This window comes from Equus caballus, chromosome 10 (genome assembly GCF_041296265.1).
Source record: "Equus caballus isolate H_3958 breed thoroughbred chromosome 10, TB-T2T, whole genome shotgun sequence".
NCBI lineage: Eukaryota > Metazoa > Chordata > Mammalia > Perissodactyla > Equidae > Equus > Equus caballus.
The window spans coordinates 89,034,827-89,059,439 of NC_091693.1; the positions used below are offsets into that span (position 1 = coordinate 89,034,827).

At 42.4% G+C, this 24,613-nt stretch overlaps 1 protein-coding gene across 3 annotated transcripts in view; it reads left to right on the forward strand.

The window, feature by feature from the left end:
• The window catches only part of PDE7B (phosphodiesterase 7B), a 294,049-nt gene that overhangs the window by 150,545 nt on the left and 118,891 nt on the right, over positions 1-24,613 (forward strand). Inside the window, exon 1 of one of the 3 annotated variants that reach the window (XM_014735201.3) lies at positions 4,162-5,266. The exons of the other annotated variants lie outside the window; for them this stretch is intronic. Coding sequence (XP_014590687.1) covers positions 5,029-5,266 — 238 coding nt within the window. The 5' untranslated portion in view covers positions 4,162-5,028. Of the gene's footprint in view, positions 1-4,161; positions 5,267-24,613 lie in introns of those variants that run through there. 3 annotated transcript variants of the gene reach the window in all.

Consider the following 24,613-nt stretch of genomic DNA (forward strand, 5'->3'; position numbering starts at 1 on the left):
GTACATTACAATTTATAAATAACTCATAGTGCAACCTTATTTCATTCTTACAAGATCCCAGTGAGATGAATAAGGTGGTTTTTGCCATCATACTTATTTATAGATGTCGCTGAGTTTGAGGCAAAGCTCAGTGGTGAGTTCAGTTTTTTGAAACACAGTTTTTAAAACCCTAAGATCAGTAGTCTTGGAGGGCTACTTTGAAGATTTCATTGTTGTAGCTATTTTTTAAGAAGTTGACACATCTGAATATGAAACTGTGAAGTGTTCTCTACCACCACTTAAAATCTTTCACAATCGGAAATAAGTTCTGAAATCCTAGAAAGGTTTCAGCCAGAGGATGCCATCATCTCACAGGAAAGCATCAGACGTTCAGTAACGGAGAGAGAATAGCAGGTCATATTTAGCAGCATAGGGGGAGCAAAGTGCAGAAATCCAGTCTCCCTACCATTTTCTTCTCAACCCCTGTGTTACTAGATTCATTTGTTGTAGGCTAACTGTCAGAGACAGTAAACCGTGCAGTAGTTAAGATAGCTGAGAGCCAGGATAGAGGTCTTGTGCCACCTAAAACCTCAGTTTCTCTCTTTAAATGTACAAAGAAAAGGAATAGAGAAGAGGTAACTCAGTGAAAACGAGAATCAAGGTGGGAGAGGCCGGCAGGTCCCCAGTGCCTGAAAAAGGACCAGGGGCTGGCACAAGAGGGTCTCCCTTCTGCAGTTGCTCTTGCTATTAATACACATTTGCAGAGTGACGAAGAGAATACTTGGTTGTAGTTTAGACACCTGTTGTGAAGTCAAACTAGGAATCTGTCAGCTCAACCCCTTCTGCTTCCGCTTCTGCCACCTCATCTTCCCTCATCTTGCCCCATCCTCTCTCCCCTCTCCACCACGTGACAGTGGGAATATGTGCTGCCTTCTATGGTCGGTCTGTAGACCAAGTCCTTTTCCCTACTTGCTGGCATCGTTCCTCGAGATTAGTTAAGGCCAAAGTTATTACATTTCTATTTCTCCTGAAGGACGCTGTAAATTGTTTGAGCTTCTTCTACTTAGACTACATTAAACAAAGTTGAAAGACCTGTTTTTCCTTCCTCGCTCCTTTTGAATTTCATTTGAATTGCATTTGTGAAACCAGGGTGGTCATAAGTGTGTATGTGGTTTACACATCCGTCTTTGAACTGATGGAGAGGAAAAGTCAGGACAAAATGAATAAACTCCCTCAATAGTTTGAAATTTTTCTTTAAAGATAGAAGAGGGATGGGAGTTAATAAGTGTACAAGGTACTTCCAAAACATCTGAGTGAGAAGACTTTCATTAAAATGAAGTTTTGCAAGAATCTGTTGATTGACTCAAAGTGATAGAACCTTGAAATGCACATATATTTCTAAGTTCTCAGTTTTTAGAAGTTTACACTCTCTAAAATGATTAGAAATATTTAATATTGTTAATATTTTCTTTTTATGTCTTCTATAATAAGGGCTTATTTGCTTAGTGACTAGAGCAGCTGTTCAGTCTACAGGTTTCTACATAGTCCCCCAAACACCAGAAATTCTTCAAAATGATCCAGATTCTAAATCATTATGAATCTTCGACTTTTTTCTTGGTTATATACTTTAGTATTGTGGTTATCAATTCTTTCCTTTAGAGTTGCAAACACACAGCAAAGTATTTTTGATAGAGTTAAGTGTGTCCATTGTAACAAGCTGTTTTGACTTTGTTAGTTCTCATTGCATTTCTTACACACAGGAAAAAAACTACTCTTTTTTCCTCTTAATGGAAAGTTAGATTGACTCACAATGCCTGAAAAAAAAATGAAGTTATTTTGAAAGTCTATCCTAAAATTTCCTATCTGTAGCACAGTAATTATGGATATTAAGATATGTAAGAATCCTTACAAGTCATGTAGAGGAGATCTCTTTGCTCCCTGACTCCTCTGGGCACAGAACCTCCACCCAGCCCCTCCTGCTCATCCCTGGTGACCCAAACTTGAGGCTACAGACACTATCTCAAGGCGAATGATGTTCACTGAGCAAGGGAGAAGTCATAAGTTTACAGGTATGCTCTTCCAGAGTAACTATAAGAAAGACAAAACAGCTCACAGCCCATGAGATGTAACAAAGCACCTTTTGGAGAACTCCTGTGGTTTGGTGATTCTCGTCCAATAAGTGCCAGCATCTCGTCAATTTGTCCCAATCTCTTGAGCCTGCAGTCGAGCCAAAAACCTCCTGAGCCAAGCTTTCTCACAAGATTTCCTGTACTTCCTGTTTCTATGTGAGCCAGAAATACCATGAGAACGACCTTTCTTGTGGTATTTTTGCACTTCTGCCCTGGGACGAAGATAATCCCACATCGGAGAGGATTTTTTTAACTGTGCAATATTTTCAATTTTCAAATCTTCAGGTTAAGCAGATTCCTCTCTGAGAATGCAGGTTTGAGATGGGGTTTGCTGGCCCTAACCCGCCTCCACCAGGAAGTATTCATGTTCAATGATCCAACATTTTGGGACTTCGCTAAGATATTTTTACAAAGAAACATGTAAAACAATATAGAGAATACAGTGGAAATTTATGTCCTTTGATTTAAAAAAAATGTCATTCTTGAAGAAATGTGCAATGTGGAGCTGTATTCTTAATATGTCGGTGTATGTGACATATTATATCATATATTTGTTTTCTTTGTTCTTAACCCCTTTGTTCCAAGGGTCAGGATATCCTGATGCTAAGCACTATTGCAAAATAACTGAACAAAAGTAAAAATAGTCAAACGCTTAGGAAACTCTTCAGTTGTTATGTCAAGGAAGTTTGTGACTGAGGATGAATCTAAGACATTATTCAGGAAATATGCTAATAGGGTGCAGCAGCCTCCATGTACTTATTAAGTAAAATCATCTCAATTCTGGAGAGCCTTCATGCCCAGTCTGATGGCAGGGGAGAGAAGAACTGGAAGGGCTGTCCAGAGCGGCGGGAGTGTCAGACGATGCTCAAATCCTTTCATCTCTCAGCCAAGAGGGAAGTAAGAAAAGGCCCATCTTTCTCATCAGTGGATCCCTGATTACTCCCTAATTGGTTGTATGAATATCTGGCTGTTACAGGGAGAGCTGTCTGGTCAATATTTTAATAATGAAATTCATGAGCAGTAGTGTCTTCGGTGTCTTTTATTGTTGTTTCAGACTCGCAAAGGACGTTGACCCTTCTTCATCCATTGGGACAGAGAGTAGGTTTGCCAGGGTACTTTTCCATGCATAAAAAAAGAAAATCCACTTAATTCAGTGTGGAAAGCTAAATTTATTAACCATGGGTTTAGAGGAATAATAACAACAAAATTGCAGTAGCCTTTGCCGGTTTCAACTTTTAAAAAACGAGGTGAGGGCATGGAAATAAAACACGCCCTGCAACGGTCTTCTCTTCCCCCCAAGTCTGCTCTTCTCTCCCCTAAAGAGACATCAAACGACTGTTGATAAACCAGCCCTGAAAGGAACACAGAGAGGAGCCATAGATTGCACACCAGCAAAGTCAGGTGCCAGGCAGAATCAAGCCCCTTGCAATGCAGAGGTGAGCAGGAGACAGAATTGCTGCAATGGCCTCTGAGGAAACGGGAGCTATCCATGTGAACGCTCAAGTTCAAATTGTTCCTACAAACTCAATTTGCTGGCAAAAGTGCTAAACACAATACCACCCACTTTCGTTGCTGTCTAGTGCTTTTCATAAGCTACAGGGGGCGTCCCCATTTGTTATGTTGGTTCTGACTTCCAGGGTTAGCGCCTCTGTCTCTGAGCAGCCGGACCCAAGACACGTGGCCATGATTGTCCTCAGCTGAACCACTCTCAGGTGGGGACACAGCAGTTAGCGGCCCAAGGACTAAGTCCCCAGTGCTCTGTCTCTGGAAAGTGACTCTTCAATATTTTCTTTCCTTCTTTTCACTGCCATTCTTGCCCCCCACGAAAACCCTTCCAAACTATTATGTATTACTTTCCTTTGAAATGGGTTTTTAACAATCCCAAGCTATGTGCGCGGACTATGCAGCCCCACTGCACGTTTGCGTGGGGCTCTTGATGCTTCCCTAATTCACTGCTCTCAGAGCTAGCTTTGGAATGTGATTCAATGTTATTTCCCTTCCAGCTGAAGGGCAGCTGAGGTTACAAAGGGATTTGACTAATAGGCCAAAACCCAGTTAGGTTTGCTGAGAACCGAAGGACAGCAAAGGGGGGAGGGGTGCGGAGGAGGGAATGTGTGAACTGTAGTGCTCAGGATCACTCCAAGGGCCTTCTGAATGACCCCAGCCCAGGGCGGACGGCGGAGGACAGGCGAGGTGGCCCCCGGCCAGACCTTCCCGAGAGAGGCAGCTGCGAACTGCTTGTGCGGATGCTCAGCTTCCCGGTTTCCGAGAGCTCCGTGGGGCTGGCAGGGCTGCAGTAGGCGAGCTTCTAGGCTTCCCGCACCACGGGGCGCCTCCTTACCTGACACCTTGCATAACTGGACCCCAGAGGACCCCTGGGAGAGGCTGGTGTAAGGGGAGCCCCGCTTCCCTGCCTGAAGTCCTTAGCGACTAAACCAGCTACTTGCAAACTTTGACAAGCACAAAAGAGAACTGAGAACAGATAAATCAGAAGGGGAAAAGCCAATGCAAAAACCTCGATGGCTTTTTTTCCCCTGTTGTCGTTCCAGCTGAAGCCTGGGATTAATTAAGTGCTGTGAAGTCAGCGCCCGACAGAGAGAGAGAGAGAGAGAGAGGGAGAGAGAGGGAGACAGGGGAGAAAACGCGCTCTGTCTCCGAGGATCGAGGACAGCACGGTCCTCGCCAGCGAGAAACCCCGCGCAGGGCATTGCTCTCGGCAGCTGCGTTTGTGCGGGGCCTGGAGGGAAGGACAGGGGGCCGTGCCAGGCTGGAGGAGCCTTGCCTTCGCGAAGCTGGAGAGGATCTCTCGGGGGTCCGCCTTCCCCTGCCTGGGAAGCACTTCCCCTCTGGTGGCAGCGGCCGCGGCGGCGGCGGCGGCGGCAGCAGCAGCCCCAGCTCCTCTCCTGGGGACCAGGGCAGAATGCCTGTGCTGGAGCGCTATTTCCCCTCGGCAGAGCTAGGCAGAAGGTGGACGGCCCCCGAGGGTGTGTTGCCCTCCTCGCCGGCCGGCCGGCCGGGGTGCCAGCAGGGGCCGCTGCCCTGGGACTCGCCAGAGATGATCAGGATGGTCAAGCTGGTCTGGAAATCCAAAAGTGAGCTGCAGGCGGCCAAACAGAGAGGCGTGCTGGAGACTGAAGATGCTCTGCACGGCTTTCCAGGTAAATTGACCGGGAGGTGTGAAAGGGAACAGGGCTCCTTACTGTCAGGCCCTTCCTTGAAGAGCCCCAACCGGAAAAATGGGGCAGGGAGGGAAGACACACTGTGCGGCACAGGGTCCGAGGGCTGTGGGCCGTGACTGACGGGTGTTTGCTCCATGGCAGCAATGCATCTTAAAATTAAGAGGGATGCGGTAGGAGGAGCATGGACTGGAAATCAAGAAACCCAGGTTCTGGGCTCTGTGGGCCACTTGCTCGCCCTGTGGCTTCAACAAGTGGAATGTCCTGAGCATCAGTCCCCAGAGAGAAGGGCTGGAGTTGGACTTTAGTGTCCATCCTGCCTCTGGAACCTCTCGTTGACAGGTCAGAATTCTCTCTGGGAGAATATTCTTCTTGGCTTGCTTTTGTAATGCTTTAGATAAAGTAAAATATATTTTCCAATTGTTAACAATGGAACGGCAGCCTGTATGATGTTCCCAAGACTGACTTTGCCTGGAAGCTTTTTATGTCCTGGGAATGTTGGTAAACTTCCTTGCCTTGGTTTCCCCTTCTGACAAATGAGAGTAACACAAATTCTCTCCTTGATATCAGGAAAAATCAACTCACTCACAAATGTGGAAATGATGATTCACAGGGGCTTTGTCATGTGATGAGAATGTGCTGTGTTTGGGACGGTTGTGGAGAACTTGGCTGTGTTTCTAAGAGTGGGCACCACGACCACAGAGATAGCTAGCGTCCCTGTGCAGGGGCCCAGCAGCTCCAATAACACAGGAAACCAAGCGTGTGTGACCAGCTGTGGGGTGCTCTCCTCCTTTGGGGAAAGTGGTGGGTTCCGTTTAGAAGAACGAATGTGAGCATGTGTTTACACATCAGAAGTCTTGGCTGGCCCTCTGCAGTGGAATCCTGACGTGCCATGGAGGGTGACAGATGGGGGACTAGACAGGAGAGCAACACAAAAAGTTACCTCCCTCTTTCTCATGGAAAGTGACTAGGAAATTAAAACTCGATGAATTTTGTTTTTTATAATTTAAGCCAGAAACTTTTATTAAGTTGCCTAATAATCTAAAAAGAATATTATTAAAAAATAACACTCTGAGCAGAAAACCAAAAGATTTGAAGAAGCACCAGTGTTGGTCTCAGGTAAACAACGAGTGCTGAGGAGAGAGAAGGAGACCAATGAGATAACTGGGAGATGGATGCCCAGGGACACAGGTCTCAGTCAGAAGAAATGAGGTCACACTAAAGCCACCTCATGTTCCATGTGAAAAATGGAACACAAGAAAAATGGAAAAACCCTCCTTGGGCAGAAAACTCAACTGTTACCACTATTCCTTTGTTTCAGTACATTAAATGATTAAAATTCATATTTCAAATTACGTATTTGATAAAACTACCTCATTTAGCAGACGTTAGCATGTTTCCGGAGATATGTGTATATTATTACCTATATTATATGTTAGTGGGTGTTTAATTGCTGAAAAAGCAATACTACAGAGAGAAAACAGCACTCCTGTAACTTTTCTCTCTTAAAAGGTACCTTTTCCTGGACATTAGAAAGCTGAGCTGGTTGAGTCTTACTGTGTCCCCAGACCACTGCCTCACCCTCAGTAGACTATGTCTCCGCAGCCACTTTGGTTCCCAGGGACCCTGCACCCTGGTCTGCTGTCCCCTTTGTCCTGCCTGGGGGAGGTAGGCTCTATTACCACACCTCCCAAAGGCTGTCTGCTTGCCTGCAATTCTTCCCCCCACCCTCCCACTCTCAGGGAGGTGAGGGCCCGCAAGGCAGGGAAGCAAGGGCATAAAGCCTTATCGTCCGTATATGTGGCAGGGGCCGTCGGTGAAGCCCCAAACACAAGATGCTTCACTCCCCAATTGTCTCCTGCTTCTCCCGTCTGGTTCCTGATGCCGCATTTCCCCCTCACCTGAGCTGCTTTGTGCCATCTCACCTAACAGGGTGACAGCAGGGACCTCAGGAACACTTGTAGATATTTCCAAAAATCTGGCATTTTTTCCATTTTTATAAAGCGATGGTTTAAGCTGTACAGGGGTTTACGGTAGAAAGCTCCTCAAAAGAACACCAAGACAAGTGATCTCTCTCTCTCTCTCTCTCTCTCATATCTGACCCTCACCTCAGAGCCCTCAAACCATGTATACTTTGACAATACTGATCAACTTGCCGTCCCTCAAAAACACATCAAGCGGTGCCCTGAATCTGAGCTTTGCCTTATGCTTGGAAGGTCTTTCTCTGACTTGGCCAACTGAAAATTTTTTATTCAAACTACAAAGTCCAGCTCGAGCATCCTTTTCTTTGCAATGACTTTCTTGATCTCCCCCCCCTTCCCGAATCTTCCCCCACAGTCATTTATTCCCTCCTCTTTACTGTCTTTACCTGTAGGGACTGAACATACTACGTTTACAGCATGCAATGTCTTTGCTGTGCTAGCAACTAAAAACAGGAAAATTAAATACTATAACATTCTATGTATATTTTGACTGTGTCTGATAACAGATAAATAGGTTTCCATTTTTAAAAACCATGAAGTTGCAGAAATTCTGAACAGAACCAGCAATCTAGAGGACTTTAGAGATGGGTGTCCCTCTTTCTTAATAAGTTGAATTGAACTTTAAAAGTTCCAGCTTTTCTTTTCATTAGTGAAGGACATCATTATTTTTACTCATACTTAGACAAAACTGGAACTTTCTCACAAATGAAATAGAGAAGTGTTCTGAGATTTTGCTTAGGTAATAAGGGGAGACAGCCAAAGAATTTGTGGGAAAATAAATGTATAAACATGCATTCATGAGAGATTTTAAGGAGACATGCACTGAATCACGAGTGATGGAGGACAGCGAGGAACAGCATCCCCTGAAGAGTGAGAGGAAGTGCGAGAGAGGAGGTGGCCCTGTGACCATCTTCCTGCCGTCTTCAGATGGGCGTGCGCTGGAGACTACTGGTGACTACTCAAAGCAAAGGCTGAAGGAAGGAATGGGGGATGACAAGAGGAAGAGGGCTCGTCATCTTTGCATTTTGGGGTGCGTGCATCTTCGCATGCCCCAGAGTTGGCCATTGGCTGAGACACTGCTTGCCCTGGAGACGGGCTCTGGAAGTTATCAGCGTGCCCAGTCAGAACGTCAGCTCAGCTCATTGCATTGTACCCAATTATTTAATTTTATTAATACTCACATCATTTTCCCTTCATGAAGCCAACGAAGGATGGTCTAATTATCCAGTTAACACAAACAAGCCAAATAGTAGAGTAGAGACTAAACAGCTTGTCCAGGGCCACACAGTGATGCATCGGAACCAGACCAGGATCTCAATGCCCCACCTTTAGTCTGCAGAACTGACATGATCAGGACACATGCTGGGTACCTTACGTTTAGACCAGAACGTGATTTCATTGATTATATGTCCATGGGCAAACATGGGAACTCATGATATAATATAAACCTTGGTCACACCAGAAAAATACCATTTCCATGGAAAATGAGTCAAAGGATTGTGCCTCTTTTACATTTTTCTACATATTTTATGGGCTTTAGTTTTAGATCCAAGCTTCAAGTGTTGGGAAGGCCCAGGGAAGGGTCTCCATCCGTTGTCAACAGAAAGTAAGCTATAAAGCCTGGTGGTGAGAGCTTGCCCAGAGTGGGAAGTGGGGAGAGGGAAGAAGGATGGGAATAAATAGATGGTTTCTCCAGAGCTGTAAGTGCAAATATTATTCTAATTGTGATTCTAGTCAGCAACCTGCTGAAGACTAGACATCCCCTCACAGGACTTGTTCTTAGTTGAATAAATAATTTGATTTCGGAATTCAACCAAATAACAGCACACTCTGCAGCTGAGGAGCTTACCTTTCATTCCAATGTCCCAGGTCTAAATTTTACATCGTATTTTACTTATTTATTAAGCTTGTTTCCATTTCAATAGCCTTTGGCTCCAGAAAAATATAAAAACACACAACTCCTTCAAAAAAATTCATTTTCCCCATAGCCATTGTCCTGCCTTTCGAGGAGAATATAAATGTCAGAAATTTGCTTTATATTCAGCCCTGAAAATCAAGCAACTTCAGACAAGAAAACCTCCAAAAGAATTCTCTGATATCAGAACTCTACGATTTCGGTTGACATTTAAAGTGCTATTTGAAAATATCTCAAGTATCAAGCATGATATAAATTAAATATGTTGAAGACTGAACACTTCGATCATTATAATTTGAGGGTCCTTTACTGGATGCTTACTGTATACCAGGGACTGTGCTAGGCACCAGGGACTCAGAGATGAGTCAAAGGCTTAATGAGAGAACAATTATGAATTCATGAATCAGAGTTGTGTCTATGGCTACAGTGTGAAAACAAGCACTCGTTCCTTTAAACCTCTATGTCAACTCAAAGTATCGGCGATAAAGCTGGCAACATTCAAAAACACTTGTAAAAATTCAAAAATGCTTTTCAAATGCTGATCAATATTAATGATTTCATTCAAAGCAGGACATTGTTTGATCAAAGAATGTGTTAGTCTTAACAGTAGATAATGACATTAATTCATAACATTTTCTTAAAATCACATATTGTAGACTTTGGCCTGCATTCAATCCGTAGCTATACTGGATAATACCCATTGACAGTTTAATCCGTCCTTTAAATGTGAATGCAAGATTGAGTCAACACTGGAACACACCAGCTTACCTGGCACTAAACCTGTTCCTTCACCTGACATCCTTGTTTTCATAAATGATGTCACCCCCGTGGCAACGCAGGTTCAAACCACTTCCTCCAGCTCTCCGGTGCCAACCGGTTCAAAGTCTCCCATCAGACAGAGTCAGAATAGCAGAGTGTTGCTGCCATGTTGAGATTTTCGCATTCTAATTCCTGCCTTCCTATTATTGCACTGTGCGAACCTGCACAAATTACCTCAGCTCTCTCTGCCTCAGTTTCCTCTTCTGTAAGAAGGGAATCACACTAGCACCTTCACACGAAGTGGGGATTAAATGAGACGACACAAGAAGAAAGTGCCTCTCAGTAAGGGTTAGCTGTCGCAACTACTCGTATTCGTGCTATTTCAACAACTTGGCTCACACTCGTTGTCTCCTTTCTGTTGGGTTCAGGGACCCTTGGCCAACCTCATGTGGTTTGGTCCAGAATCTTGGAATAGCCTCCAATTTTACTACCGTCTCTACCCCACTCCCTTCTACCCTGCGATTTAGATCGGTAACATCAAAACGAAAATCAGAATGTGTCCTGTTCCTCTTCAGAATCCTTCAATGGTTCTCCATGGTCTGCAGAAAAAAATCCAGATTCTTTTATCCCTCACTTGAAGCGCTCCACTCTGGGACAAGCTCACTTTTCCCATCTTATTTGTCACAATTGTTCTAGAAGCACTTAGATCCCACCTGGACAAGACAGGCATCTCACAGCTTCCTACTTGCTTTCTGCTCATTGTTGCCAATGCCTAAAATGACTTCCCTTCCTGTCCCCAACTCTGCTATTCCTGAAGACCCCGCTCATCAGTCTCCTGGTGTGAAGCCTTCCTGAGATTCCTGGGGGAACTGTCTTTCCTTTCTGGAGTCTCACAGAACTGTCTTCGTATTTATTTCACAGACAAATCATTTTATTTTATTATAATTACTATACCTTTTCTTCCTCCCCTTCTCGATTTTCAGCTTTTTGAGAATCTGGAGAATATTCTATTTTCTTTGTATTCTCCCTAGCATCTTTCACATGTCAGCCACTCAATACACTTTGAGAAGTAAAAAAGGGAAGCCATCAGAGGGAATAAAATAGCTCACAAGTTACCATTAAATGCATGAAAGGGCTTTTTTTTCTAGGCACAGATTACTCAAGAAATATGAATTCTACTTCTTCCTTTTAATGGAATCATTTTTAAACTTATATTCTGGCAAAAGATCAGGATTAGTCATTATAGCTTTTAAAATAAAATAAAAAATACACAAGAGTGCATTTCAAAACTATTAAAAAAGTATAAAGTATGTGCAAGACTAATATGAGACAGTCCTCTCTTCATATAGAAAAGTTGCAATTTACTGATAATTAGAAAATTTTAGAGCAAATGCATATAAATTATCCCTGCTTTTACATACTTTTAAAATAATTACTCTGTTCAGGCATCTTGGAACATTTTACATTAACTAAATTTTCAAAAGTTGCTTCTTTTACATATAACAGTCTGTATATTTCTCAACGTAATTTCAAAAATAGAATGTGGAAGGTGTGTGTTTCCCCGGTCCTACAAATGAGCTTTTCACGGGATGGAGCTGAATGGAGGATATTATTCCCACGTCCTCTGCTCTTTGCCTGGAAACAGTTTCTTTTTGCTTTTATTTTTTTAATAAGGCTAGTTTAACTGGACAGCAAAGCATTGACTTTTGCATCTGACTAATTTCTAAAAGAAAACTTTAGAAGCTTTATTGTAAAAAGACCAAAAGCTCCATTATTTTTTTTAACCCACAGAAGCAACAGAATGTGTGTACTCTTTTCTACTCTCTGATTTTTTTCACTCTTTCATTACCAATACACTTCATAGTACCTAGTAGGTACATACAGCATATCAAAAATGGTAAGCAAAGCTCAAAGTACTTGTGCTTTAATACAACGCCCTGCCCTAGATGGACACACGGTATGGACTTTATTCTTTCTTTTCCTGTTTGTCTCTCTCTGCCTTCCATAAATTTTTCTTTAGAATTGACTTCAGTCTCTAGAATGGTAAGGGACCAACCTAAGAGATCGGTTTTATATCTTTGCACTTGTCTTAAATCTCCTCAAACTACAAAATTATCAGAGACCCTTCTCTTCCTTCAGAGGACTTCTTCTCACCTAAAAAAGTCCACATGGCTTGATATTTTATAGATTATAAACCAACCCCCTGTCCCAAGCATTTTGTGACTTCATCACACAAGTACTGAGGGAGTACTGCAGAAGAACCTCGCATAGGTCACGGTCTTTATCAGTAACAAGATAGAACTTAAAAGCTGGCAATTGGAAGGCACAGTTGACAAGGACAAAGGAGGGTTTAGTTGTGTATAGCCTTAAAAATGAGTCCAAGGGGCCAAGCTTACTGCAGAAAAATGAAATCCCTACAGAGAGAAGAAGGACAAATTTCAAGAGAGATTGAACCTCAGTGAAATGAACTCGTAGTAAAAATTAAAGGTGGAAAAGCCAGAAAACTGTAAAATAAATCAAGGTGAGAGATATAATAGAAAAGCATGTAAATCTTTAGTGAAGGTATTGGAAAGGAAAATTAAATAACCAAGGGTAATAAGATACGTATAATGCAACAATTAGCCCTTTTCCCGTTGAATCCTAGAATGGTCCGCAACCTCTGAAATTAAAGACAATGCTCAAGATTCTTTCTTGCTTCCTTCTCCATCTCTTTTTGGATGGCACCCTAATATCTCACATAAGTCTACAGACCCAATGAGCACTTCTGAAAACCCAGACATATTCGCTTAGAGGGTCTGTGACAAAAATTCATTCAAAAAAGTAAATAGAATTTGCTGAAGAAAATGCCTTAGAAAGGGAGAGAAAGGGACAGGTAGAGAGCTAAGCATAGAGAAGCATAGAGCGCCAAGAGGAAACAAGCGAGGATAGGTCCCAAGAAAGACGCTGGATTTGAGTGTAAGAAGCGTGATCAAAAACCCATACAGAAACGAAGAGAAAACAGTCTCTGTTGAAAACATTTGTATCAGAGATCTCAAATTTCCACGCTCGAATGTGCCATAAAATGTAGCCTGTTTTCTCTGCTTCATCCAATCAAACCTTCCTCTTGAGCCCACCCCAACAAGGGATAGGAGAATCTAAGTGTGCTAATTTACAAGGCGGTGGTCAGTCTCTTCTGGTTAAATTACTTCTTTGGGACCAATGCTTTCCGCACTCTTGCTCCTCTCCAAGGTGCTATTTGGGACTGTGTCCCAGGCTCCCCCACTCATCTGAATTTTTCTGCCACACACAACGCAAAGTGCCAACTGAGATCAGGAATCAAAGGCAGGTCATCTGGCCACCGGCCCTGCCCCTGATCCTCTTCCCCACAGTCCCTCAGAGGTTGGGAGCAGATGACCTTACCCTATGCCACATTCTACTTCCCAGGAGAAGGAAGCCTAAATGCGAAAGGGGCAAGAGATAATATCTGCAGACCTATCTCTCTACATTAATGGGATCGAACAGGAGAATGCAGAGTCCCTTTATCGTTCCACCAGGACCAGTTCTCATGTTTATTGTTCTCCTGCAAACTCGCACACAAAAACCAACAAACCAAAAAAATCCTCTTACGCTGAAGATCAGGCGATGAATATTGACTCTCTCTTTCTCTTTCTCTTTCTCTTTTCATTCTCACTAGAGCATTCCTGCTTTTCCCCAATGGATGCCTCTGGAGGGGTGGAAGGGGAAGATACACACAAGAGAGGGCAGAAGTAAAAAGCACATGGATATATCTCAAAAAACATTCTCTCCATTGCACGCTGGTTGAGCTACCATGTGCTGGGGCCCTGTCCTTGAGTATTGCATACTCAGTATCATTTATTTTAGTGACATCCCCATGCATATGCCAAACCCAGTGGTTCTACCCTCCCTGTCACCTCCCTCTCTCTCTTAAGATGTACACATACATTTCAGCAACCATCTCAGGACTTTGACGCTGAAAAGTTTGACTAAATGACTGCAACACATAAAAGAGGGTGTCTACAAGTCACACCTTCCTGGTGGTGCCACATTGAGAGCTGAGGTTTTCTATCTAATCCAAGTTGGAATTGTTGTCATCATCACACAGTGCATTGTACTCTGGCCAACTCTGATACGTTTTCATGCTTGAATGTGCAACTGGAAGTATCTAAGAGCCCTTCTCCTTTGTCTGCACTCTGACCCCTCAGGACAAGATGGGGTGGGAGACACTGGAGAAGGGAGGGTGAACAGGGAGGCCGCCAGCATTGTAACGGGGGTCACTGTTTTCTCCTAGCTTTGGAACAGGAATCATTATTGCGTCTTCCATGTGGCCAATATGGAGAAACCACCGCCTCCCGCCCGGTCTTCTCTCTGTGACTCCCCCGAGGTTTAGGTGCACCTGTCTCTTCGCCTCCTTATCCCCATTGAATGTTAGTTGAGTTCCACCTCTCTTTTCTTGGATCCACCCATGATTCTGTAGCAGAACAAAAAGAAGTTTTCCTTGTCAATTAAATTGCCTCATAAAGTCAAGAATAGTGAGTTCAACAGATTTATAACTCTAAAGCAAATTATTTCTACCCTCTTTGGTCCTAACTGCCCTATTGTTTGACAAATGCTCTGTAGTGTGTGAATAGCTAAAATTGGACTGAAACAAATTTTGTCTTGAAAAAAAATGTTTTAAATGTCTCAGACCCTCCAAAAATAATTAGAAATACTCTAGGAGGTCATAGATTGGAGAATGAGGTTTTAATGTTACGTACATTTACGTCTTTTGCTACACAGTAAGTAGCAATTGAACGGGATTTACTCCCAACTTAGAAGAAATTGAGACATATATTTATGGGTTATTTATTCAATATATTCAGAAAGGGAAGCAAATAATTCAAAATTCTGTCCATATGATGAATGTTAGAGGAGTTTTCAAAGAGGAGGTTATTTTTGAGGTAACATTCAAGGTAAGTTGCATTCCTCCAGATGAAGAGATGAAGGACTGTGCAGGAAGAAGAAACAGTAGGACCAAATGCAAGAAATTCTGGGGAATGCCAAGTCATGGGACAAGGAGTTTATCAGGAGTAGGGCTAGAGATGAGGCTGGGAAGGAAGGCTGGGGCCAGATTATCAAAGGCCTGACACACCTTTCTAAGGAGTATATCCTCCAGGCAATGAGCAGGTTCAAATCACTTCAGTGAGAAGTGACATGGTAAATTTTACATTTTAGAAAGATTACTCTTAACAATAATGACTGGTAGGGAGTTAGACCTGGGGTGAGGATACTTGTGGATTTCTAACTATCAGTTTGGTGTTCATTGGCCATATTTAGTAGATATTGACAATTTTGAGATGATGAATATTTTCCCTTTGACTTACAAACCAGCTTTTCCACATGCTATCGTATTTTACACAGAACCACAAGAGATAATACACAAACCATGAAAGGTAGAGCTCTTTACCACTTGACACCACCCTGTCCTCAAGGATTTATAGTCTTGATGTTCTCCCATCCAGACCTCCCATTCCAGCCTTCTCATCTCTTCCTCAAACTCAAGACCCAGCACAGTTTATCCTCGCTGTCTCAGAATGATCTATCTCTTCCTACTTTGGCAGCCAAGTTTCTTGCTGTCTTCAGGTTACCGTGTTTTTTAAGAAGACAGTTCTTTCAAGTCTAGGTGCCACAAATGGATGAGAAAATGTATAAGAAAAACACAATTTTTTATGTAGCTTATAATGTAGTGAGTTAGATAAAACCACGTACTCAAATACAAACCAAGCGTGCTAGATACTTCCGAGGAGTGGACGTTAACTCACCTCTTTCTAGAGTCACACAGGAAGGCTTTGTGTGGACTGGTCATTGTAGCTATGTCTTTAAGATGGTGAATTCTCAACAAGATGTGACAAGGTGAACTTCTTGAGGAAGGAATTAACAAGAATGTAGCTACAAAGGCAGAAAAGCATAAGAAATGATTGAGAAACGATGAGTCGAGTTAGCTTGGTATGATGTTTGGAGTAAAGAACAGTGGGAAACAAGAGGGAAAGACGTTAATAGCACCAGGTCACATGTGGACAAGAAATCTTAACTTTTGCAGAACCGTTGGAAAATTTTAAGTGAAAAAACAGAGAAGTCTTTGCATTTTGTGACCGAAAGTGCCTCTAAGATCATCCAGTTGAACCACTGCATTTTTTTAGATGAGAAAACTGAGACCCCATCGAGGTCACTCAACATACTTGGAGCCAATTCGAGGTCCCTTGCTGCCCAGCCGTGCCGTTGACTCAGCCGTGTCCTGCTATGGTCAAACCCATCAGCCTGTCAACTCCAGAAATGCCTCTCTGCATGATAATCTCTCTAATCTAATTTCCATCCTTTTCAGTCCCAAGCACTATCATCTCTGTGATTGTATTATGTAAGTGTGTGGAATCCATCTTGCACGAGCAAGAATTGTGTGTGTACCCATAAATGTGCACATGCATATGCATATACATATTTTTCTTGCTTTCAGACTTAGATTATGAATTGTTCTGGGCAAATGCTAAGCCTCCTTTTTGTGAATTTCCCCATCTAGAGGGCCTGCAACATACTAAAAGGTACACGGTACAGATGTACAGAGAATACCAGAGGTGAGAACTTAAACAGGAGTGTGAGGTTAAGGGAAGTTGTGTGTAAGATAAACAGAGCTGGTAGCTGCTGGTGGCTTTAACCATGTAAACAAAACGTTACTGTGACCCTGTTCCCTTGTTCTGCCTCTTTTTGCTCTGGTGTCTGGAGGTAGAGCTCAGGGCAGTGGGCCAGAGAGGGCCAGCCCTTGTGGCTGTTGGAAGCTGGGTCTGTAGCACATTTGCCCCCTAAACCGTGGAAGATTAACCCCTCCATCCCTCAGGATCTCTTTGCAAACATAGGGCTGAACTCAGAAAGCAAGTCGAAGATTTAGGAACATTTAGGCAAGACGTTATAAAGCTGATCAGCAACCTTTTATCTTCCCTTTCCTGCTTCTATAAGGTATTTGTGTCCCCAAAGGAAAAACATAGCTCTGGTGGCCATTTTTCCTCCTTTTTCCTCTGCAACCCTCTCTCTCCTCTTGGAAGACTTCTTGGCTGTCTGCATTATGCCATTCGCAGGCTGCCTGCTTATTACCACCCAAATAAGGTAATAGTTAGAAATACAATTGAAGTGGCTTCTTTTTAATAAGCAATAGACCTTGTTCCATTAAAAATAAGACCCTACTCTGAACCATTGCAGAAACTTTTTTTGATGTTTAAAAAGCAATGTCAGTGACTGTGAGGGGGTGGGGGCCAACAGAGCTTTCCGATATTGTTCTTAATTATTTTTACTTCGTGCTCCCTGTCCCCCTGGCTCTAGCTGAGGCAGAAACGGTGAAATGCCATAAAATAACCCTCTCTGGAAGTATATTTGGCCTGACAGGAAACAGGAAATACCAGAAAAGATCACAAGAAAAGCTGTAATCATAAGATTTCTAGCCTAATTCTTTTGACGTCAGCAGTCGAGATAAGTCAGATAAGCAATCAGCAGCATCCGCGAGCTGTGGAGCGCCAATCCAAACAGCCAAGTGCATCTTCAGCCCTTTTGAACTCTCGCATTGTTGTTCTGCGCCTGCCCGCCTCTCTTCCCCTGCCCCCCCCCCCCCCGAGCAGCATATCCTGAAATTGTGAATTATGGACTTCGTGTCAACACGAAGGTATTCGAAGACGTTGCACAGACTTTCTAAATTGGTCCTATAGCCAGTTCAGCCTGCTTGGTGCGTTATAAACCCTGGGTGAAGCTGACCGTTAATAAGACATAAGAAAACTAACTCTGGTTTGTCTCAAAAAGAGTTTGCTTCTAAAGTTTAACTTTTCCAATCTTGGCAACTAAGCTGTGGCTATGAAATGTCTTTGATAATATGCTAAGTGATGCGTTACTATATCCACAGTGTGCAGTAACCCCACTCATCATGTGATCGCCTTTCCTTGGCCACCACCTGTTGCCCACTGCAGCAAAATAGTTATCCGTGGTTAGATATAAACGACACGGGGGATGCATGCCCCCCTGGGAAGTTTTCGTAACTTCAGAACCAGAACTGTGGAACTCAACCACTAGACAATGAGCAGAGGCACATGTGCAGGCTGTTCAGAGGATGAGGTCAGAGTTTAAATCAAGATTTAAATCGATATTGCATTCCATGTAAATTTAAAATTAAAAAAAGACCTAGGGCAAGAACTTATTTATACAACATCTACCTATTTCCAAAAGGATTTTTCAGCTTTTAAGAAGGTTACAATAAAACATAAGTACACAAAGACGTAAAAGCACTCCGTCAGGATGAAAGCCAAAAACCACAGAATAAAGGAGAAGGGAGAAGAATTCTGTGAAGTAACTGAGCAAAACTGACGGCTGAGCTTCCTAGCAGATAGGGCAAAATGATGACAGCATTCATTATCTCCAGGAAGATTCACCAGAAGAAGGATTCACCACAGGAAGAAAAACATTTTCCTGGCTTTGAGTTTTTGGAGCAAGTTTTGGTGAGGACTTTCTGTATGGTGATGGGGGATTTCCTTCCAGGAGGTCAAGCAGACATGCAGAGTGCCACCTGGGAGAGTCGCACAGACTCCCTCAGTGAAAGACGGCTCCATAGGGACCATTCAATGGGGAGCCAAAAGTGAAGTGGGCCAGCTTGTGGCTTTGGAGTGCTCTGACATAATAAAGGGTCAACCAGGATAAGGGGTCAAGAACTCAGACATCACCACAGGGCGGGAGAATGGAAGAGGGCTGCAGCTTTGTGTGGGAAGTGCAAGCCCCAGCAGAGCTCAGCTCTTTAACTGTATGAAGTTGGGTGACAGGCCCCTGGAATGTCGAACTCACACAGTCCCACTTGTCTCATAATGGGCGTTCCTGCCATTATAATCTTGAAGATGGAAAGAGAAAAACTAAGAAGCAAATGCCTCCTCTTAGACAATAGAAATGTCCTTATATTTGCTTTTGGTCTGTGCCAGACCTTGGCTCTAATTAAATATTCATGGCTGAGGTGTCCTAATTTACTCCCAGGTGAGTGTTGAGTCCTTACCTGGCTTTTTACCTGGTACTCTTTACCTTAAGTATCACAACTAAGCCCTTTACTTCATCAGTGTTCTCGCAGTGTGTGAACACATGTAGGCAGTCCAAATATACATGTCGTATTAAAAGTTCAGAATAAATAATATCTGAATATATTTTTCATTTTAACTGAACACATTTCCCACACTTCACCTAACATTCTGCTCAGCGAAAACCCTTTTAATAGTTCCCAAGGATTCAGAAAATTGGAAAGAATGTATGTGCTTAGATTAAAAGACAAATGTTCTATTCAAGGAAGCACAGGAAGTATGAAAACAAGTGGATTTACTCCTATTCAGTACAAAAGCGATGAGCAGCCGGGTTTGAAGTGTGTTGAGAGCTACAGTCCAGACATCTTTTCTGAGACCACTTCCAAATAAACTTACCGAGGGGAGTTACCAGCCTGTGTGTGTTGGGGGAGTGGGGTTGCTAAAGGAAGCAGATTAATGTCCGGAAGACAGTGACATTGCAAAGTAAGTAAGGAAAAGAGTGGAAGACTAGAAGATGAGAGGGAGCGTAATTGGGCAGAGTAACACCAGCTTTCTAAAAAGGACAATGGATTTTAGAAGGAAAAAGGGACTGAGCTGGATGATGCCAGAGGGGGCACAGAGAGGAGAAGGAGGAGGAGTTGGATGCAGTGGAAAGACTTGTCACATACCGCATCTTCTAAGAAATTAGAGCTGAGCTGCTCTTCCCGACAGCTCACCAAGGTCGAGGTGAGCCCATCACCGTCAACAGTTGCTATACATTCATGTCATCCGTCTTTGCCACACTAACCAAGCTGAATAACTTGCACCATAATTGGAAACCAAGCTTGAACTCAGGGCCAGCCAAGATGCGTGCAGACACAGATGTGCTGTGTACTCGCTACTATAAGATCACTTTGAATCAGGTTCACGTGCTTTAAAGGCTTCTGGGGCCACCTTAGAGGTTGCCGAGTTCTCTCTGTGGGTGTTGTTTGCTGCTCCGAGGGTAAAAAGTTAGAGGACAGAAAGAGCTGCCCTTCTCAGGACACCTTCAGTTCTCAACTCCTTGGGAAATAGGCTCCATTTTTATAGGGTTTGTGGTTCTGGTTTAAGTTCTTTTTTTTCAATCTTATGAAAAATTATTAACCTCCTACTTCCTTACAGCCTCCTTTGGGCCCTATCATTGGGGATAATTCTCTTTAATTCATTATCGTGGTTAAAGATGGGCTCTGGAGCCAGACCGCTTTGCATCTTTACTAAACTCTTTTCTCGTCTGTCAAGTGAAAATCACAGTAGAAACTGCAGTACGGTGCTGCTGTGAGGGTTAAGTCCGATAATCCACATAAAGAATCTAGCATGCTGCTAGGACCTGGGAAGCACTCTGTAAGTGCTAATGATTATTATCCCACACTATTCTTCTTTCTAATAATTATTCAGAAATATTAAGCTGCCTTTTTAGCTTCTCTTGGAATAGCAGGGAGCACTTACTCAATTCACATTCCCTCATCCAAGGTTCATCACTCTGAGTCATAAATGAAGTGGGAAGAACAGAATTTTGACTTAATTATATTTGCAACTCCAGTGATACAATCTTGAGGGTACTCTTCTAACTTTTAATCAAACTTTCACTCGTTATATATCAATGTGTACGGTGAAAGCCTAACGCCTCTAATCATACAATTATGCAAATTATACAAAATGTTCTGATTGATTTGGGATGGAGATACAGAACTTGAGGTTTGGTTGGGTCAAAGTACATGCAAAAATAATTTCTAAAAGCATGTTGAATTTGCCAATATTTGGTCATCAACTAGATCCTTGGCTAAAATAAGTTAAAATGTAAGAAGCTTATGTTCTCATTTTCTTGAGTACTCAGTTATTCATGGTACAATTGGCCACTTAATGTCAAAAACCTATTGAAACACAAAGAGTTTTTTACTTGAATCTAGTCTCTAGATTACCATTTTGTTGGGATGATAGCCGCTTAAGACTTACTAATGCAAAAACCCAATTCATAACACATTGCCTTTAGAATTCCAGCCACAGCTTTTCAGGAATCAAGATTGATCACTCTTGACAAGCACAGACCTTTCCAAAGCACCACAGGGAGAAAAAAATTCAGAAACCAGAGGTTTTGTAAGGAGATCAACATACTAGCTCATTTCCTAATGAAACTGGCAGAGGTTGATGTCTTCTAGTTATGTTTAAGAAAAACCATTAGATTTCCTCGTAAGACTTCCGAGTTTGGATAACCTTCAGTTGGAGACAAAGAACACCCTGAAAACATAACATCAGCTCTCCCCAAAATATCCAAAGAAACCTGAAAATATTCAGAACTATCAGCATGTTCATGGAACAAAGACTATGCCTCCATCCCACCTCCAACCTCTGTGTCCTGGGACCCGAGCAGCAAGCTGGAAATAACAATCAAAGGGAAGTAAGAAAAAGAATATCCAATTCATTGCTTTTAGAGGAACAGGACTAGTAAAATTACCCCAGTTCAGAATGTTCTGTGCATTAGCCACCCTAGTCTATGATATTCCAACATTTTAGGCAATGATAATTTCAGGAAGCTCGTATACCTCACCTCTTATCAACTCAAGTGCTGATTGGTACCCTCTTACGCTGTAAAAATGTGTGGATTTGGGAAAGGTGAATGGGAGGGGCAGAAGGAAGGGGGATTTTCATAGGTGGTATTTTACAGAATTCAAAGAAAAACATACTATATCATGTCCATTTACTTTAAATGGCTACTAGACCAAAAGGAATTCCATTGAGGACACTGATGAAAGAAAAAAAGTGATTTATATAAGGAATAGTTTAATAGAACGTAAGAGTTTTAGGTTCTGCTATGAAAATATCAGAAATAGGGTTGAGAAGTCAGCAACCTAAATACACGTAATCCACTTTTCAGATGCATGAATTATGAATGAGCCAACCTGCGCAGTTTTCCAACACGAGCAGCGTTAACATGTCGGGTTGACTTTACCTGTGCTTTGGACCAGAGGTGGTCTAATAGCGACTTTACAGGGTAGGAGTTGAAAGTGGCTCATTTCTGAGGCAGAAAGAAGGTGGGAGAATGAATGCAGACTCCATCCCTGGCTCTGATCAGTCCATAGTTCCTCAATGCGTGTATACAGAATTAATCAAATCCCTGGACAGTGAATCAAAAGACACCTTCCTACTTGCTATGCAGATGTAAACTTTCCTCTCTCTGCACCAGAGCCAGGCAGAGGGCGAGGCGTGGAGATCTGAGCTTTGCTGGAGCCCTGCCAGGAGGGCACAGTCACTTGAAACAGAGCCCATGTTTGATTTAAGCTCAGAATGACAACTTTGGCAAGGGTGAGTGGTGGCTTTGCTGCATTTCAGCAGGAAAAGCCAAGACACTGGGCATAAATTTCTAAGTTTTAATTATGCAAACTCCAAGAACACAGTGGCTGTTTGAATACCGTCCTGAAGTCTGCTTGATTAATCTCTCTAAAATCACACCATTCAGTTTTCATAACTATTTCACATTCAAGGTTTTAGCTTTCACCTCCTCACAGTTGAAATAAATGAGCTGCTTCCATAAATAAAAGGCTAATAATCCCACTTTTTAACTAAGAAAATAGTGATAATGATATTAGGAACATTGAACATTAGAAAATATTTCCCATAAATTGATCATTCTCCATCCACCAGGACTCAGACCTCTGCCAAGCTTGGAGAGGGATGTGAGGAAACGCAAATTACACCCTCCCCCTTGAGAATTTACAGTCCGGTCTGGAATCAAGGAATCCAGCATGAAACACTAAGGAACAGTTTAAACCCTTGTATTCTGCTGTAGAATATTAGTCTAAAAAATTAGAACACACCGGAATCAAAATGGATAATTATTTTAAACCCAGTTGATAAAAATGAATACCTAATTTATCCCTCCTTCCTTCTTCTTTAGCTAATCACCATACAGAGATTTTTTCCTGAATAAGGATTATTTCTAAATCTGGGTCATAATCCCAGACCTTCCCCTGTCCCTGCCTTGGATGAGGAAGGGACTGACTCTTTTTGCTTCCGTTCGATTTTCGTCCGTTTTCCTCTCCCTGTGCTTTCTCTCCAGCTCAGCCTTCTCTGCCCTCTTCTTCGCTGCCCGCTTTAAGAAAACTTAATATATTAAAATTCATATTTATAAATAAATAGCCAAATTAGTATAGATATTGACTTTATAAAAAGAAGCATACAAACAAGAACCTAAAATCATTTTATTAGCAGAATAAGAAGTGCAATCAATCAAAGAATAAGTATAAATTAGAAGAAAATCTATATTGTGGTAGTAGGGACAGTGTTTGTTATAATGGATTCCATGAGATATTTAGAGTGTGCAATGAGCTTTCACGTGCATATTAGCTCATTTAGTCCTCATAACCACCTGGTGAGGTACATACAGAATTGTTATTCCACTTCACAGATGGCAAACTGAGGCTCAGCTTGCATAAGAGACTTGTCGCAGATCACATAGCTAATAAAAGATTAGATAAGAAGGCTTTGGGTATGGAAACAACCTAAAACGTCCTTCAACACATGAATAGGTAAAGATAAGGTGACATATATATATATATATTTTTTACATATATTATATATATAGGTAGATACTGGAGATTATTCAGCCTAAAAAAAAAAGGAAATCCTGCCATTTGTGGCAGCATGCCTGAACCTGAAGGGAATTATGCTAAGTGAGATAAGCAAGACACAGAACAAGAAATACTGCATGATCTCTCTTACACGTGGAATCTAAAGTAGTCAAATTCGTAGAAGCAGAGAGTAAGGTGGTGGTTGCCAGGGGCTGAGAGGAGGGGAAATGGGGTGATGCTGGTCAAGGCGCCAAGCGTCAGTTATGCAGGATGAATGCATTCTGGAGCTCTAGCGTGCAGCATGGTGCTGATAGTTAGCAATACTGTATTGTATACTCTGATTCGCGAAGAGAATAAATCTTAAGTTAAATCTCAACACACACACACACACACAATGGTAGCTCTGTGAAGGGGATGGGTGTGTTCATTAGCTTGACCGTGGTGTTCATTTCACAATGAATACGTATATCAAAACATCGAGTTGTACACCTTAAATATATATAATTTTTGAAACTCAATGAAATCTCAATAAAGCTGTTTAAACATTAAATAATAATAAAAATAAATGGGAAGGCTTTGCTCAATACCCGCCACTGAGTACGCGCTCAGCGGACTCCAGGTTTTGTCACTATGCAGCCGAGCGGGACTGTAATCCTCTGCTTCTGATTCCAAGTCTAGGGTTCCTTTCACTTTATACACATCCTCTCGTACATTCCGCTTCTTTGGAAAAAAGAAAAGTCCTTTGGGTTGTTTTGGTTGCTCTTTCAGGGCAAACCCCTGCAGGAGAATCGCCATGCTATTTCCTAGAACATTGTGCTGTGTGCAGTGGCCGCCGTGTAATAGATGCTCAGTAACGGTTTGCTGAATGCATGAGTGTAAATGAATGAGACGAATGCTATGAAGCTGACTGCCACCCTCTGTTTTATTCTACTCCTCAATAAATTCAGTTATTAGCTAGTAGCATAACAAACAGCTTTATTTCCAAATGAATCGCTGTTTGGTGTTAATAGCATTGTTTACAGGGG